The sequence below is a fragment of the Nylanderia fulva genome, unplaced genomic scaffold (assembly GCF_048542155.1).
Source record: "Nylanderia fulva isolate GAGA-0341 unplaced genomic scaffold, ASM4854215v1 Scaffold1, whole genome shotgun sequence".
NCBI lineage: Eukaryota > Metazoa > Arthropoda > Insecta > Hymenoptera > Formicidae > Nylanderia > Nylanderia fulva.
In genome coordinates this window covers 3483952-3502400 of record NW_028189192.1, presented here as the reverse complement: position 1 = coordinate 3502400, position 18449 = coordinate 3483952, and the positions used below count along the sequence as shown (strand labels likewise).

General features: G+C 31.1%; 2 protein-coding genes across 5 annotated transcripts in view; one reads left to right on the top strand and one right to left on the bottom strand.

Annotated features, from left to right (window-relative positions):
* The first annotated feature begins 74 nt into the window (after positions 1-74).
* Tspan6 (tetraspanin 6) lies at positions 75-12598 on the top strand. Its single transcript, XM_029299623.2, has 5 exons — positions 75-263; positions 9745-9945; positions 10554-10727; positions 10937-11146; positions 11385-12598. Exons 1-5 carry the CDS (start codon positions 204-206, stop codon positions 11457-11459), a joined length of 720 nt encoding a protein of 239 aa, XP_029155456.2. The 5' UTR covers positions 75-203; the 3' UTR covers positions 11460-12598.
* Positions 12599-14757: 2159 nt separating this feature from the next.
* LOC114928309 (uncharacterized) overlaps positions 14758-18449 on the bottom strand; it is a 223385-nt gene continuing 219693 nt past the window's right edge. For all 4 annotated transcript variants that reach the window (XM_029299409.2, XM_085479755.1, XM_029299410.2 and 1 more), the window contains one exon: positions 14758-18433. In XM_029299409.2, coding sequence (XP_029155242.1) covers positions 18162-18433 — 272 coding nt within the window. In that variant the 3' untranslated portion in view covers positions 14758-18161. The remainder of the gene's footprint in view (positions 18434-18449) is intronic.

Genomic DNA, 18449 nt, shown 5'->3' with positions numbered 1-18449 from the left:
TTTCGGGCAACTTCGGCCGGACTCGTGCGCCATCGCGGCAGTGTCGCGCCAAGCGCCGCTTGAGTAAAGTTCAGTTAAATTCGAACCGCCGATCGCGGTGCGTTGCGAACGAGTCCGTCCTGCCGATCGGAATCCCGGATTCATCCATCGTCCTCGCACGGAACGGTTTCTCTTCTACGTGGCTACAGAATTGGAAGGTCAAGATGGGGTGCGGAATGGGAGTGATCAAGTACCTGCTCTTCATATTTAACTTTATTTTTGTGGTAAGTTATACCAGGAGAGAGAGAGAAAGAGAGATTATTTATGCGTGCGATAACGGTGCCGTATCTATGTTACATGTCCCGTTTTTAGCGATAAAACTGTCGACGTAAAAACGTCCAGCTCGAGGATTATCGCGCGGAAGTGAAGCGGTTGTTTTTTTTTTTCCTTTCTCCTCGACGACTTCAAAGTCGCCATTCAAGTTTGCGAGAGTCCGGCCGAAGAATCCGTCGTGTTTCGCGAGTCGCCGGGTACTACTTTTAGCCCTGTAAACACAGGCACACACAAATAGGCGTGTCTGCGGCTCGGCTATTGCGCGCATATGTTCGCTTATTCGCACCGCTTTTCATCTCTCCGTTTTCTCGGGGATGAGGATCACGCTCAAATACGACGATCGAAGCTCGGACGACGACGTATATATCGCCGACTATAAATGCGCACGTGAAAATGTAGCACGCGGCACTCCTATATATTTATGTATATGTGTACACGCATACGGAGACGCGAATTCCTCATAGAATTTGTTTACCGGTGCAGTTCCGCGAATTCTCGCGACGATGTTGCTGTTGCTCAATTGCGCGTGTCTACGTCCTTGAAATGCGTGAATCGCGTGACCGCTGTCTGTAATTGTACGTCCGGCATATTAGGATCATTCTAAGGTTTTATATACGTTTCCTCCCGCGTGTTGTGAAATAGATAAGATCGCAGGATTGCTCGGTGGAGTATTAACGAGATTATTATTACGTTGGCCATTTGAGAATTTTTGCAGGAAGCAAAAAGGTAGACAAATCTGTGAAATAATCCCGCAAAAAAGTGTTGATTGTTATTTAGATATTTGATATCAAATTAAATATCTCACAAGCGTACAAAAGCAATCTGTATATAGCCAAAAATAGATTTATAATTTATCTAACCTCATTTTATCGATAAAAAAGAAAAAAAAAGACTTCTCAAAGCATCTGTCAAAGTTCGGCCAAACATTTAGGATCCCCTTAAATAAAGAATACGTGTGAACACGTATAAGCACTTGGTCCTTTTATCTCTTGTGCTTATTGACGATATAGAAGCGAGACTTGTTAGCATAAGTATATGAGATCATATGGTTCTGCATTCTCGCACGTATTATTTTTAGCTTCCTTTTAAATATGAATAATGTATCTAATGATTTAAAGGTTTTTCTAATGAAAAACAAACATTTTATTTTACATATAAATATTTAGAACAAAATGCGTTGTTCAAATTTATTTAGCAAAAAAAGCCAAAAAAGAGATAAAGAGATAGAGATAGATATATGAGTCAGCTTTTAATATATATATATATATATATATATATAATACTGTCTTCGCGTAAATGCGACTGACTCATGTATAGAGATAAGAAAAACCCAAGGTTGACAACAGCATGTAAACGCAATTTAACGTGTTAACGTCTTTCCGTATGCATCTGTCATATCAATTCTCGATCGCGAATATCGAACTTTGCACGTCAATAATATTTATCCGGTTGATCATTACTATCACAAAAAATTCACGCAGAGAAGTTATTTTATATTTTTTTGCTATAAAATCGTCAAATTTTTGTTGTTCGCTTATCGATCGATAAACTCATCCAATCATTATCGCAATTAATCCTTGTTATCGTTAGCAGTAGCTTTGTGTTTCTGATTTTTAAAATTCGAAACAACTACTAAAATTATATCTATAACAAAACGCGAATGAAAATGGACTTTCATTATATGTTCAGAAGAAAAAAAATATAATATGTCTATGTATCTATTAATTTATCTTGAAAATCATGGTAATCGTGGAACAATTGTATAGTATATTGGAAGAATTTTATAAGAGTTTCTATGATTAATATTTACCACAATAAAAATATTAATATCTACCACAATAAGATATAAAATATATTCAATTAATTTTACTATGTATATAATAAAATTTACTATGTATTTAATTAATCTTTTTTAGAGCCTTTAAATTATTCTTATTGTTAATCTTTTTTGTTGCGATAAATCTTAATCAGAGAAACTGTTATAGAAATTCTTTCAATATCATATATTATCCCACGATTGCCTTTTGATTTTCAAGCTATTATAAATATTCTAAGAGAAAATTCTCTCCGCAGTTAATAAAACAATAAGATAGTTGCTTGGAAAAACTCATACAGTTGCGCAACATTTCCTCCGAAACGCGAGAAACTGATCTCCAGGAAAAGAAGAGCTATATATATGGATGTGTATTATTTTTTCTTTGTGGACATAGTATTCGATTAACTGATGATGTAATTTCTAGAAGACGGAGAGAATTTTCATTCGATACATTTCCGAGGACGACCCGACAGTCAGGCGCTATCCCTTTACGATCTCCTTTTCTTCCTCTTCGGTTTTCTTATCCATGCCCTGGTTACAATGGTCGTTTCTTACTCCGTTCCCAAGGTCTCTCCCCTCTCGTTTTCCCTTCTCTCACAGTCGTAATCTCTTCGTGTCGTACATGGAATTTCGTCAATGTCCGCGAAACTCGTCCTTGTCGCCACAGAACACAAAGGATCATGTAACAAGGATTGCGTAACAACTGTCACGTCTCTCTCGTCTCACTTTTTTTTTCATACGAAAGTCAATACATAGAGCGAGCTTTTTAATTATCAATTAAAATTAATTCTACGATGCGCAAATATGGCAAATTGCTGCATTTCCATTAATCAATTCACTGAAAAAAATTACTAAGATAATAAATATTTATTTGAATACTCCTAAATGAATGATTTATTTGAAATAAACATTTTGATTGGTTTTGAAAAAATTTTCTTATATAAATAAATATTTTTCATATTAAATCGATATTATTAGGATCAATTAAAATTAATATTAATCAAAATTAATATTGGTCGCTAGTGGTGAAAATAAGCTTAAAAAACTTGACTTTGACGTAACTAGCAAATTTATTATTTAATTATTTCACGACGTTTCGACCATTTGGTTGTGGTCCTTTTCAAGTGAAATTTCCATCAATTAAACCGAGGTTTAATTGATGAAAATTTCACTTGAAAAGGACCACAACCAAATGGTCGAAACGTCGTGAAATAATTAAATAAAATTTGCTAGTTACGTCGAAATTATTAGTTTCAAATAAATAATTTATTTTGCAATATTGAAATAAATATTTATTTGAAAAATTTTTTTCAGTGATAAATTAAAACCTCGCCCATAATAGCAAAAGTCAGCATTTTTTTCTAAAAGTGCTCAAATTTTACCATAATGCATTATCGTGAAAGTGCGATTCTCGACGGAAGGAGAATATACATCCTCATCCCGAGAGAAATAATCTAGGAATGGCTGTACGATTTTAGAACGTCGTAAAAATCCTGCATTTTATATATTCTCGACAGTGCTACTTTTTCCTTTTCAATCTGTTATCTGTGTCGTAAATGTAACATACACATCGAAGAAGAAAATACCACTATCTTAAAAGCTGACATTTATAACTCGTTCAATTAAGATATACACTTAATGTAAATATAATTTCATGTTTTATTGTAATATTGGCATGGCATAATTATTTGCATCTTACACTTAAAGCAAATTCTTATAATTCTAATAGATATATATAATATAATATATATATATATACATACACATAAAATAAGAAAACATCTATTAGATTAATTGATTTCACTAATTGATTTGCGATATCTTATGACACTTTATTTGCTTATCATCGATATTTTTGCTCGAAGTTTATAGACAATTTTTATTTGCTTATTGTCGCAATATTTTTTTGCTGATGTTTATAGGCAATTCAATTTCGCTTTGTTTGCATCATTTATCTATCTGCGTATTAACGATATTTGTTTCGTAGACGTAAATCAGACACCTATAAACAGTGTGTACTAAAATTAGCAAACACGATCTTGTTGCTCGGCTATGCATGACACTCGAACTTTAACAGCAGCGATAGACCGAAGAAAAACATCTTTTTTTTTGCCACGAGATATTCTTTTATCGCGATTAAAAAAAAGAGTATATCGATCGCGTAAGAAATTTTCCACGGATTAACGAGGAGTGAAACTGATCAAGAAGCATGTCAAGGGTAATCTATCGTCATTAATTGCCGGTAATATTCGATGATATTATCTATATATTGTGGAAATAACTTTGAAATTTTAATCGATTTTTAATTTCCTTATAATAAAATTCAATTTAAAAAAATATCGAATTTTGTATATTCGTTTAGAAATCAGACATTTTTCAATTTTTGTTTTTCTGTAATTTTATCTTTGGACTCAAAATTTTGAAAATATTTTACATGTTTTTATTTTCCTACATTTATTATTGTTCATATTTGAAGAACTGATCCTTCGATTATTTCGGGAAGATCTGAAACTCTAGTACTGTGTTTTCATTTTCTCTTTTTGAACAAATCACAATTAATTATGTTTCATATTCAGTAACACGATGTTTATGTGACATTCATGAACTCGCTTGTGAGAGAATCTGTCACGAAAAGGTCAGATAATTGTAAGGGGAAGATAATTGCTTTCTTCCGAACGATTTCGCTCCTCTCTTATAATATACTGATTCGTCCTCGCAAATTAATTTTCTGAAGTGCACGATTTATTTCCTTTACAAAACATAATCGTTTAGTCTCGTTAATTATAGTTACTCACGGAGAGATAAACGACCATATATTATTGCAAAGAAAATGTTGAAAAATACTGCATATATTTTTTATAATAATTTAATGATACATTTTCTGTTAATAGCTCGAGACACGATTATCTTAAAATACGCTCAGTCTCGATAAAGCAAAGATAATATTCTGATGCTTGCAGATTAATTGAGTATCTTACTCATCACTTATTCACTGCATTTATTATTATAAATGGAATCATACGATAAATATTTATGGATTCAATCGTAAGTGTAAATTATGGAGCTCCGTTAGAGTCTTGTTATCATTTAATGAGCGTATAAATGTTATTTTTATCTTATATTTCCTTTACTTATTGCTTTATTATTAGAATTTTTTCCACACAATTTTTTGTTTCTTATTTTATATTTTAGATTTTTAATAAATAGTGGTGCTTTAAAAATTGTTCAAATGATAAAACAACTAGGAGATATTTTTTATTTATGCGCAAAAAAGCGCATAAAAATCACATTGTGCTAAATCATTATTATTAATTTTATTAAGTAACTATTAATTTAGATAAGTAGTTGTCACATTTAGATAAAATTTTATTACTTATACATGTAAAAACATAATGTGTTCGCTGTTTTACAGTTAGCATAAAACAAACGTATTCATGTTAATGAATTAGTTTTGCTATATATAAGAATGTTCTCATTTCTCCTCTCTTTTTACTTGATAAAAGTTACATGCACAAATACATAATAAATAACAATACTCGATTGTACGAGCTTCTTGATGTTCTCTCTATATAAACTTATCCATAAAAAAATATTCGATATTACTCATTCGTTGGAGTGCTGTTATGTATTTCTTGTCATGCGCATAATTACGACGTTACTTTTTCTTGTATTCCTTTATCAAAAGCTATGACAACCAAGATATTTTGTTATCATTATTATTTATATTTTGTTATCATTGTTATTTATCTTGCGATTTTCTTATTCCGATTGGTTATGTAATTTCGTGACCGTGACCGCATATTAGGTGTATCCAGGAAAACTAATGCGTTTGATAATCTTGTTTTCCAAAAAAAATTCGTGAAGATAGTACTTATTAGGGAATAGATAAAACTGAAAAACTATTTAACATGGAAGACAGATTACATAATAGTCTGATATAAAATCAACCTCTTTCCGCTCAGAAAATTTATGAAATTGTCCGAATGAGTAAGATTTTATTTTTTAATTATTTGCAACACAGAATTGCTTCGAATAATAAATAATTTTTATATGTGAAGATATTATACACTGTAAATTAAATATGATTATTAAACGATGCGAATATATAACTTGCATTAAAAAAAATAATTCTAAATTTGATGCAAAATAATTTCTGGCATTCTAATCATCAATTTTTTTAAATATTTTTTAACAGATATAAATGTCACATGACGTTTTATCGATTATTTTTGTGACAGGTGGATTTCTGATTATTAACGATATTTGCAGTGAAATGTTATCTAAGCGATATGTCATGAACGTAATTATATCGTTCTAAGAAAAGTTTATAAGAAAAGTTCTAAGAAAATATAGGATTAAGATTTTCCAGGGTTTGATCAATATCTTATTTATAAATTAATCTAATTTTTCGATTTCTTTATTTCTCGACAATTAATATAGGTTACTTATTAAATTTTAAATAATCAATATTGGGCCTGAATAAAAATAATTAGAAGAATTACTATATTCTTCTTATTATCATATTAGAAAGAATATATTTAATTTTCTCTATTATTAAAAAGGAAATTTTTTCAAAAATATTTCTAATATTGAAAAACTATTCAAGCTCGTCGCCCCCGCTCAATAATTAATTATGTCGAGTATTTTTATTATAATAAAAGATATTTTTTTTCACATGTCATCTTTCTTTTTGATATCGGCGAAGACAGGCCACTTATCACTAATCATCGTTTATCTTTTTACCATTTTGACGATAAAAATGAAATAATTTCGATAATGATTGAATGATTGAAATGACAATGGGAAGCTACCATTTTTTTGCTACTTTGTGTCCGAAACATGTTATGCATATATGTATATGATGACCAAATTTTCTGAAAGAAAATAAAAGATAATACCTGAAAATTTTAGGTCTTTGTTTCAACATATTTTCGAATCGGTTTACGATCAAAGTAGAGATCGACAAAAAATAATTCTACGACTATCAGAAGTCTACGTTCTTATAGCTTGAAACTGATTTGACTGTTGAAATAAATTCTTGATTTTAAATAGCTTCCGGATAAGGTTTATAAATATAAATTCTCATGTTAATACTACATTAGACATTAAAACGCTAAATAAAAAATAAAAATATATATAGTATATATATAATAAAAAATAAAGGACAAAATTGAGTTTTGGCAAAATGAATAAATCTAAAGGAAAGCTACTTGAAATAAAGAACTGTTCTCTAATATAAAGGATGATCACCGTAATTATGCATCATTTCCGTACAGCTCAAGTTTCCTCCACATCGCGTCTATTTCATAACATTGTAATTTGTAATTTTCGTTCTTCATTAGGTTTCCTGATACTAATGCTGACGGGCATTCCCCGGTGTCTCATTTTCCGTAATTATCGCGTCACGTGCCTTGCACGTTGCACGTGTCTATATACTATATACGCTATACGATTACATCTCGACACGCAAATTTTCTACATTGTTTTGATAGTTAATCTAAATTTAGTACTAAATTTGTTATGAAATTCCGCTCTCTGTTCTTGTAATGAAATTTTACAAAAGAAAAAATGGATACAGTATGAATACAAAAAGAAATAAAACAACTGTATAGATGCGCATAATTACTGTCATATATGTATACCTACTTTTTGAAAGAATTGTATTGTAAAGTCATGAAACGCCTTTGTCTCTCGATTTTGTCAAAGATTTAATGCAAAAATTTATTCTGCATACGAAGTATAATCCAGAAAATAAATTTACCGATTTGTTATCGGCGATGATTAATTGTTATTCATGTTCGTTATCCGAAATTATCTGCGGCGCTACAGAGAATTTGATGATTACGTGTATTTTAGATATTATTAATCATTCTTCTTAATTTAAAAATGACATAAGGTCTATATTTAATGGATTACTTATCATATTATCTATTATGATACTTCAATATATTATCGATATTAATTTTATCAAAGAAGAGTATGAAATTTTTGTATTATATATTGATACTAATATATCTTTTGAGTATTAGAAATATTTCTATCATTGTTGTATCAAATTTATCTATGCATTGCACTCGCGCATATTGTGCAAAGAAGTGAATCACTTTTTCTGAACGCGAGTAAATATTTAATTTGGACTTTGGATAGTTATTCCGACCGTTCGATCGATACTTATCTTATCGATCTTCATATAGTAACCATGAGGAAAAATCCGTCTCTTCTCGAAACTCTGATATTCTCGCGTACATGCAATGTTAAAAGCGGTGAACAAGAGAATTTAGTTGAAAATATTATTTTTAATCAAATATTTTACGTTTATGTCGAACGATTGCGTCGAAATTGGGGCAGTTGTAATGAAAATGCGAAGTGTTTCGAGTCGTAGAAGCCCTTTCTGGAAACTTAAGTATGCGTAATCTTGCAATTAGAGGAAGTTGATTCCTCAAGACGACTACGCGATGATGTCATCTAGGCGTATATACACACATTGCCATATATGTATATACACACACACACACACACACTGATTCGATGTACATAATTTCGGTACCCTGCGGCAATAAAGACTGTGTTCTTCGCAGTTTCTTAACCAGGTATACAATCTTCGTGTTCAGCCAAGTCTTGGAATGAAATCGAGAAATGTAATGAAAAATTGACTAATTATCGATCTTTATTACTCGTTTTATTGTTGCTTTCTTATAAAACTAGCTGACATCATCTCTATTTTGAGAATTGTTCTCTTTCCTCTGTGCTTTTTCATGCGTCATTTTTATACACGATGTACTTTACAGTACGTAGTTCTGCTCATTCTTAAACTAGGGCGGAAACTTTAAAGAGGTTGAATCGATCGATCGAACGAACGCACTTATGCATTTGCGTTTCACTTACAATGAATAAGTGTATCAATCCTGCGATGATTTCAAGATCAACCATGTATCATATATAACATAGTAACAAAGGAAAAATAATGTGTAGGCGTGCAATATTTCAAGGATGATTTCCAAGTATCTCGGAATGTTTAATATATAAATATTAGTGTAAATATATGTTGATTTATGCATTTGATCTATTTATATCCTATACCTATTATTAGGTTAACAATGTGACCGCGTACTTGGCAACAGCAGTTTATGCAATGAGCCAAACTCGCTCTAAAATATATATTGCACTTATTTTGACTGATTTATTGATTTTCTACCGATTATTTAAATAGCAATATGAAAAATACTACACAAATGCATGCAAATATATATTAAAAATTGCTTAGAAAAAAATTTATATTTGCGAATATACATATATATTTAATCTCTAGTTTTGTATTTATAATATATTGCAATTTATAATCCTTCTGATATATATCATTGTAATTATGTCATGTTATATATTTTTAACACAATATCATCTGCCATCTTTTATCGTAATTATACGCTGCGATTATTATCATTTATTTAAAATAAAATTCTCGTCTAGCATGGCGAGTTATATTATAAATTTTATTAACAAAATATAGATATATGATAGTAATATTGGTAATAATAAAATAGAGTTAAATTGTGAAAAATAGAAAATGATTAGAGATATATGACAATGATATGTGAATACGAAACTTCTTATTGCAGTTATGCGGTCTGGCCATCTTAGTCCTGGGCGTTTTAGTGCATTTAGGAGACAAGAACTATTACAATGCAAATTTTCAAGAAATCACTGGTAATGTTACGTTCCCAGCGATAACACTGATCGTCCTCGGCACCATCATCTTTATTATCGCCTTCTTCGGATGCTGTGGAGCGATTCGCGAGAGTCACTGCATGGTCATCACGGTAAGCAAAATTCCGACCTTGACTTGTATATATTTGCGTACGTCTCGAGTATTTTAAATCAAATCTTAAAAATAGTAGAGATCAAAGACAGAAAATTTATTTATAAATTTGAAATATTGTATATATTGACTGAAACAAACTTATTTATATGAAATTAAAGAAGAATTGAAATTACATGTACATTCTAGTTTTGAGACTTTCGCGGCTATTAAAATCATCAATACAAAGGGCTTCCGGATGGATGCCCCGTGGTTGAACAGCATTCCGATACTAGAGTATCGGAACTTTCCTGAAGATGCAAACTGCAACGTTTGCGAAACGTCGGCATTATGCTGTTTAACCAGGCAGCATCTATCCAGAAGCCCTTTGCATTGATAATTACATGTACATGTTTGAAGACATTTATTACATTTGATTTGTGTCTTATATTTACATTAGTTTCTGTTATCCAAGATGTTCGAACTTGTTTGCATTGTCAACAATATATATTTCTTAAACAATTGCAATACACATTTAAAATTATTATGCTTGAATCAAACAGCACAGTCATTTAACAATACACGTAACAATTTTATCTTATGATATACTTATATGTTTCTTTCGTACAGTTTGCGTCTTTACTTTTGACGATCCTGATCATACAAGTGGCTGTCGCAATCTACGCGTTTGTTGTACTGAAGGATACCGAGGACATCAAGTTTAAGGAAGTATATGGAAAAATCTTCATTAAATACAGCGACAGTACTGAGGACAAACACTTTGTGGATTTCATACAGCAGGAAGTAAGATGATTGCCTTTTGAAATAATCTTGCGCATGTAAAACAATATATCGCGTTATTTGAATCTTGGCTCTAAACCGCCAGGTTCAGTAAAATACCATTAGATCTTGAATATAATAACACATAATATTAAAAATAGTTTAAATCGATGATATCTTTGGATTTATTAATTTGTCAATATTTCTATGTATAATAAAATTAATTTTTGCAGTTTGAATGTTGTGGTATTAATGAGCCCGGAGATTACAGCAGAATTCTTAAAATACCTATTCCGGGAAGTTGCTGCCATAAAAATGCAGACAACGAGACATGTGGACAATCTGAGGCTTACAAGAAAGGTTGCGCAGGGGAATTACAAGATCTCTTTAAATATGTATGCGCGGGATTAGGAGGCGCCGCTCTGGGTATCGCTGCAATTGAGGTAAATAATAAACGAGCTTATAAAGAGATTAAATAAAACTGAAAAATTACCTTACACATATGTATATATCGAGACAACTGGTAGAACAAAACATAATTTTATCTTATTTAAGTTGGAATATTCTAATCTCTCTCATTAAATTTTTTAAACATATGTGTAAATTTTTTGCTCTTTAGTTTTCAATTTGCTCTCGTGTGTGAATCTTTTGCAGTAATTACATTATTCAATTTTTTCTCAGTTGGTCGGCATCATCTTTGCGCTATGTCTGGCAAATTCCATAAAGAACGCCGAACGCAGAGGCTACAGCGTGTAAAAGTGGAACATCGCGAAGGATACAGCTTTAAGCGGGAAGCTTCTTAATACGCAACAACGTTCTTACCCATCTACTATCGTCAACGTATATTCGCCTATAAGATGTGATAAAGTATTTACGTTTTACATTCAGAACAGGTAAAATTAAATTACTTTTTTTTTCCAAACGGAAAGGAAGTGAGGAGCAAAGTGCCTCTTTATGTTTCCTTTTCGAGTCTCTTCGCGTGTCGCCAGTCGTGACTAAAGCATAAAGATAATATATTTTCAATAAATATATTTTATTTTTTTAACTTTAGGAATTCTATATTAGGAATCTAATGTGGAATTCGACACACGATTTGGCAAATGTTACCGTAAAGGCTCTGAAATCAGTTTTTTTTGCGAAAACAGTTTTTTTTATACTATTATATATATTTTGATACGATATCGCTTTGACTCACATTTATACTTGTTCTCGATAAAAATTTAAAAAATACAAAAAAAGTCTGATGAGTAATTGTGTGGAGATCGTTCTGCATAATGATTAGTTTGAGTTGAAATAATAATACTTTGTATATCCAGTACTGAGGAGCGATACTATTTTACAAAGTTAACATTACAGAGAGATTTTCTTATATGGTAAAAAATTTATTAATAAACTACAAGATCGTACCTGCAGAAAAGATCATTTAAATATCGTTAAAAAACACGAAGTTGTCGTCTTTACATAAAATCCACTTTGTTTGTACAGCACACAGTATATACGGATATTGTCTATATACATCTATATGTACTTTTTTCTTATAATAAAAGCTACTTTATCTATAAGAGATCCCATCGCCGTGTCTGTGCGCGACAAACAAACGAAAAAGGACGTTTATACAACAGTATTTTAGCGATAGACGCGGCGATAAAGTGTATATAAAAGCTGGGCATACTATATACAAAAATTATTCTCAAATAAAGTTGTTAAATTCTCATAGATTACATAGTCAAACTTATTACATTATGCGTGTCATATATTTAATTATATATTTCACGTTTTCGATATAATGTATAAACGTATCCGCGATTAGCGGATTACTTTCGTTGTAAGACAAAACTACGTGCCCAGTTTTGTACATCAGTTAAATAAACATCACAACAAAAGATAAAGATTCACACGATCGATTTTTCTTTTCTTTTTACACCGATTCAAACCGACGAGAAGTTCGATTTAACATTCTTTCACGTATTCAAGATTTTTAATCTTGTTTTCTCGCTTTCTCCTTCTCTCACGTTCTTTATACATTACTCACTTTTCTTCGTAAATTTTTAATTTTTAATTTTATTTATAACTTAAGCATGTAAAAGTAATGAGAAAATAAATTCGTGCGAATTTTTAATAACTGTAAGAATAATACATCTTATTATGGATATTTATTTGCATTGTTTGTATTTTACAAAAGCATACATTTAAAAGCAGCATAATATATATAAAATGTATATAATATATACAATTTACATATACGTAATATAAATAATATATATATAATTTATATAATATGTACAATTTACATATACGTAATATAAATAATATATATATATATATATATATATATATATATAAAATTATATATGTATATAAAATTTATGTAATTTATGTAATATGTACAATTTACATATATGTACAATAATATATTAACACATATATTAAAATGTGTATTTTATAAAAATGCTTAATACGCTGCTTTTGGATGTAATGCTTTTGTAAAATACAAACATTACAAGGAAAAAATCCGTGGGAAAATATATATACACAAATATATATATATATATATATAAATAAATTAAAATGTTTTATAAAATATTTAATATGCTGTTTATATATTTTGCTTGCGTGACTTCAAATTGAAATATCATACTTTGGCTGTATTCCGAAATTATTCATAAACATTTTATAAACAAGAATGAAAACGTGTAGATTGGGCGATAATTTCGAAACACCGCCTTTATTCGAAAAAATAGTAACAACATGGCGCAGCCAATCATGCTATCTCATCTTTTTGATTTAGGAACATTTTCCTCACTTAACATGGCATCCTTCCATCATTTTCCTCACTTCTATGTTGCCTGCCTGCTCCTACGACTACCTTCAACGACGCGCGCAAACCGCCATTTGAATTTCGCCATTCCAAGTGGAACCGCGCCGTGTAACGTTGTGAACAAAGTGGGTGAGTGAATTTTTAAATTCAATTGTTTATTGTTTATATCTTCGCGCAGCAGTTTCTTCTCGTGGCCGCTGAACTACGGGATCAGGATGAGAAATGGTAATAGTATACTCTCCTCATTTATATTTATCCAAGTAAGTACCACTTTTTATGCGGCTGCGATAACGGTGCCATATTTATTTTCTGTGCTTTCTGCGATAAATGCTGCAATATATATCGCTACAAAATTAACATATCGAACGTAATTTCTTATATTTATGATTTATGAAATCAATATATCTGATATTTTTTCTGATTTATATATACATATATTTCAAGATAAATTTCCTTAAAAAATCGGCACTTGCAAAAATGCCCAAAATTATACTATATCTAATTTAATTCGTAATCAAATACAAGATTTTTCGAATTTTCTTATACTATTTTATGATGCTTTATAAAAATTTGCCACGTCAAAATTTATGACAAAAATTACATCGCGAATTCAATGTTTCGAGATTAAATTTTACAATCAATATTATATAGAAAAAATGATTGTGTTGCATTTAATCGCACACTCATTTGTCAATTCAACTTTTTGAATTTTAAACAATTATCTCAATTCCAAGATGTTGAAAAAAATTTGACTGATTATTATTTTTATTCATATTCATTATCTTTAACATTATCGTATAGGAAGAATCTTTTTCCTGAGAATATATTATTTTCTCGAAGCTTAAATCTATTCTTAAAAATTCTTAAGAAATATCAAGTAATTATTTATTATCTCATTTCCTTGATGATTTATTATCTTATTGCATTGGTGATTTATTCTTTTCCCTTGCATTATCTTATTCAATTTTGATGATAATTAAAATAAATAAATTTGCTATATTGAAATGAAATTAAAATATACAATAAATTAAACTGTTATATATTGCGCTTGTTATATATTCGCGCAATTCATGTTTTTTAATGTCGTTTTCGACATATAATATGTATATGCGATTACTATTTCTGCGTTGTTTTTTTGCTGTAAAATAAAGCTGCAAACTCCAGCTCTGCAAATCAACAAATAAACAGGAATACAAGCACAACAATTCAGGTGAGAAATGCTTTTTTCTTTTTACGTTCATATATTGTCGTTATTTATTACGTTCAAGAGAGGATAGCTTACATCTGCATTTTTGAACTATAATACATACTATGTACACCTTGTAGTTCAGCAAAAGTCTCTCTCCATTTTCGCGATTATCGTTTGACTTTGCTGCTACTTTGATCGGGAATAAAGGTGGGGTCGTATTGTCCCCGGGTAAAACTTACAAACATCTTAAAGCTATGTCATTAGTCTATTACTTTTAGGCTGCACGACGAAAGTTGGTTCCTTGGAAAAAGAATTTTTTTCTTGACTTACTACGATTTAATTTTTCTCCTCTACCGGTTTTGCATTTTATTAGTATTAAAATATAATGAGACTAAAATAAATTATATTTTTTTTCGATTTAAACTAACATAGCAACAACATACTCTATTGGAAGTATCAACGTATTCTATCTAATCATGCGCATTAAGATAGCTGCTAATTATAGCACTCATTTAATCGATATAAATTAAAAAATACATACTTTTTCACATAATTGTTAATGAGATTTTCTCACCATTTACTAAAACTACATTTTATTTAATAAATAATAACAGTAATGAAAAATGTATATATATGATCATGATCGTAAAAAGTATTATTAAATACATATCACAAGGATAATTTAAATATAGTAATTTCTAAAGAGAATTATTTTTTTATTCAAAGATTTACAAAATATTATCTGAAAGAAGATGAAATGTATGTAAAAAAATTCACGAGATTCTCTGTAAGCTAAATTTTGCAAATTATTCAAATATCTTTTTAATATTTCAATGATTGATGAAAACGAGGAGATACGTACTTTTATCAATACATTTGATCAATATACAATGTAGTGTATTGATAAAAGTGACAAGATTGTAAAGATTAGTGGTGGTCTCACTTGCTTGACTAGAATAGCAGCAACGCGAGGACAAATGCAGAACAACTTTTAACGTCCGTGCAGCCTTTCCACCTTGAATATTGATCCTCGTACTCTTTTATAGGTATACAGCTACGTGTAAAATAATCTTGATCTCTATATCGACTCGTTATCTTAAACTTACGTATACACTAATGATATTATGCCTATAATACGACCAAACTCAGAAGTCGTCTCGGAGCGACGAATTTCGTACAAATTATACCAAAGTGCCTCCCTCTTTGTCTTCGTTCACCCGACAAAGTAATTGTTATTTTATCAATTTTGTTCTCTACGCAAGATTATCTTTTCTCTTCTTTCTCGCTCATTCTCGTTCTCTCTCGCTCTTTCTCACACAATACATCTACTATATTACAAAGTTCGGAAGCGAAATTTACAGGCTCGTTTACGTTCTTATCTCTAAGGACAGAAGAAAATAGTTCGTCGCGCGTAGACCGAGTTATCAATTAACGATCTTCGCAATTTTGTTGACACTCGTTGACGATTGACGACGAGATCGGAGGGTAGGAGTAAAGGAGTATAAAATATCTAGCGGTTCATAGAAAATCGACAAGTACCTCTTAATCTATGCTTTCTAAGCTCACTTTGGAAGGTGACCGCACTGTGACATATATTTCTCCGGAAGTCATCACAATGATTCAATGAAAGTCACTGTCGTTTAAAAAATGCACCATCCTCGATGGAAAGGACATTTTTCTTAACTATATTCAAGATCTCTGACAATTTAGCGTCAATTAAATAATTTTCAGTTTTTTAAATAAATATTAAATTCGCGAATTTCTCAATTCTTAGTTTAACAAAACATCTTGATTATCAGACATTGGATTTATAATTTCTTAAACATTGAATCTTTGTTTTATTACGATCTTATACAGGTCTCTTGTTTTATTACGATATTATATGCAAAAAGAAATTAAAAGAAATTTTGTTACACATATTTCTGACAAGTTCAATATTTATAAAAGAATGTTGTTACTAAATCTTTTTTTTCAAGAAAGATCCTATCCTTTGTAACAACCGTGATATACAATATTCGTAAAAAGATTACAGCTATATCTATGATGCTAGATGTGCGTTCATTTCTTTGAGGACCTTCCAATCGTGGCAATTCGTGCCCGCTATTTTAATGTCACAGGTCGACTACAACTTACATATTCTTATCCCTAATTCTTTGACTAATATTTATCCGCACATACTCATTAATAGATCCTTTTTGTTTAACACACCAAAGCACAGTGCGAATGTAACACAAAATTTATGCATTTGGACTTAATCCTGAAAACGGATATTGGAAATAGATATTGTATCTTATTTAACTCGATCCGCTGAATTCTAATTGATCATTCCTTTTTGTTTTACATTCGACTGTACCATAGTGAGTTATTTGTATCTCGAGTAAGAGGAAGCTCGCAGAAAAAAAGACAAGATAAACGCTTGTCTTAAACCATAAATTTCTCTCGACACGCAACGCTTTGAGTTTTTCGATTATTTTTCGATTATGCGATGTGAAAGAAATACACAACTATACGAAATATTTCAAGACTCGAAAGGCGGCGTCGGGAAACATTGTATTGATTGTAATGTACAAATTGTTCTTGTCATTCGTCGTAAACGAATGATATTCACGTGGTGAACGATATTGGCTTTATGTAAAATAATCGATCTTCATCGATGACGAAACAATTGTGGGTAATATCGGTGGCAAATAGTTACTTATCGCTTTAGCTTTTACTGCATTAAATAGGATCAGACCACCAGGTGGTTTGTCATTTTGATTCACTTTAATTGGCGTGATCAGGAAGCAAATTTACGTTTTGATGTCGCGTTCAGTGGACTCGCGAGCCTCTACCCAGCGATCACATACATTAGAACTCTCGTTAGGCGTGTAACGTGAAACTATGCAACTTGAGAACTTGATGCTAAGCGCATAACAACTACTAGGAAATCAAGTTGCACGTATACGTATGTAACCTCAATACACAAGAAAGAGACGCGAAAATATAATTATTGCAACATTTTCGAACAGCATAAATTAATTGCTTATGAGTTGTAAAATGTCATATCTTTGTATATACATATATTTAGTATTCAAATTAAGAAAAGCTTAATCCTTTAGTCACCAAAAATCGTTAAAATTAATTTAGAAGCATAAAACAATAAATAAATATTTATGTATATTAAAATATATATTTATAAAAAAAACATTCAGAAATAATTGTTCTTTGTCAAACTTTGAAGAAATATAATTTAAAATTACAATTATCTTGTGCTTCTATATATACATTAAAAATAGAAATAGAAAATTCAACATATTTAAAATAAGAAATATTTTCTCTCGTCAAGGAAAAGAATTGAAACAAAGTTAGATTTACTAAAGATATCCAAAGGATTAAGAGACAATCGGCTCGATTTATTTAGCGGGAAAGGCTCGCGCGCGCGCATCTAGAAAATCGGGCCGCTATTTAATTCCTAAAGTGGCGAAAGCTTCATGATGTTTTCGAGATCGGCAGACGGCGCCAGGTCGTCATCCAGGTCGAGGGGGCTGCCGTCCGAGCCGAGCGAGGAGGGGGCCGTTAGCGTTGTCGCAACGAACTCGTCAAGGAAGTCGAAGGAGGCCACCGCCTCACGCTCCTTGTCCCCGTAGCGTACAAAGAAGTCGTCACCGCGGCCGATGATCGATGGCCGGGACGAGCCCCAGGTGGACGGCAGCCGGAGGACGCGATGGGCCTGGGCCGCCGAGGCTGAAGAAACCAAGGG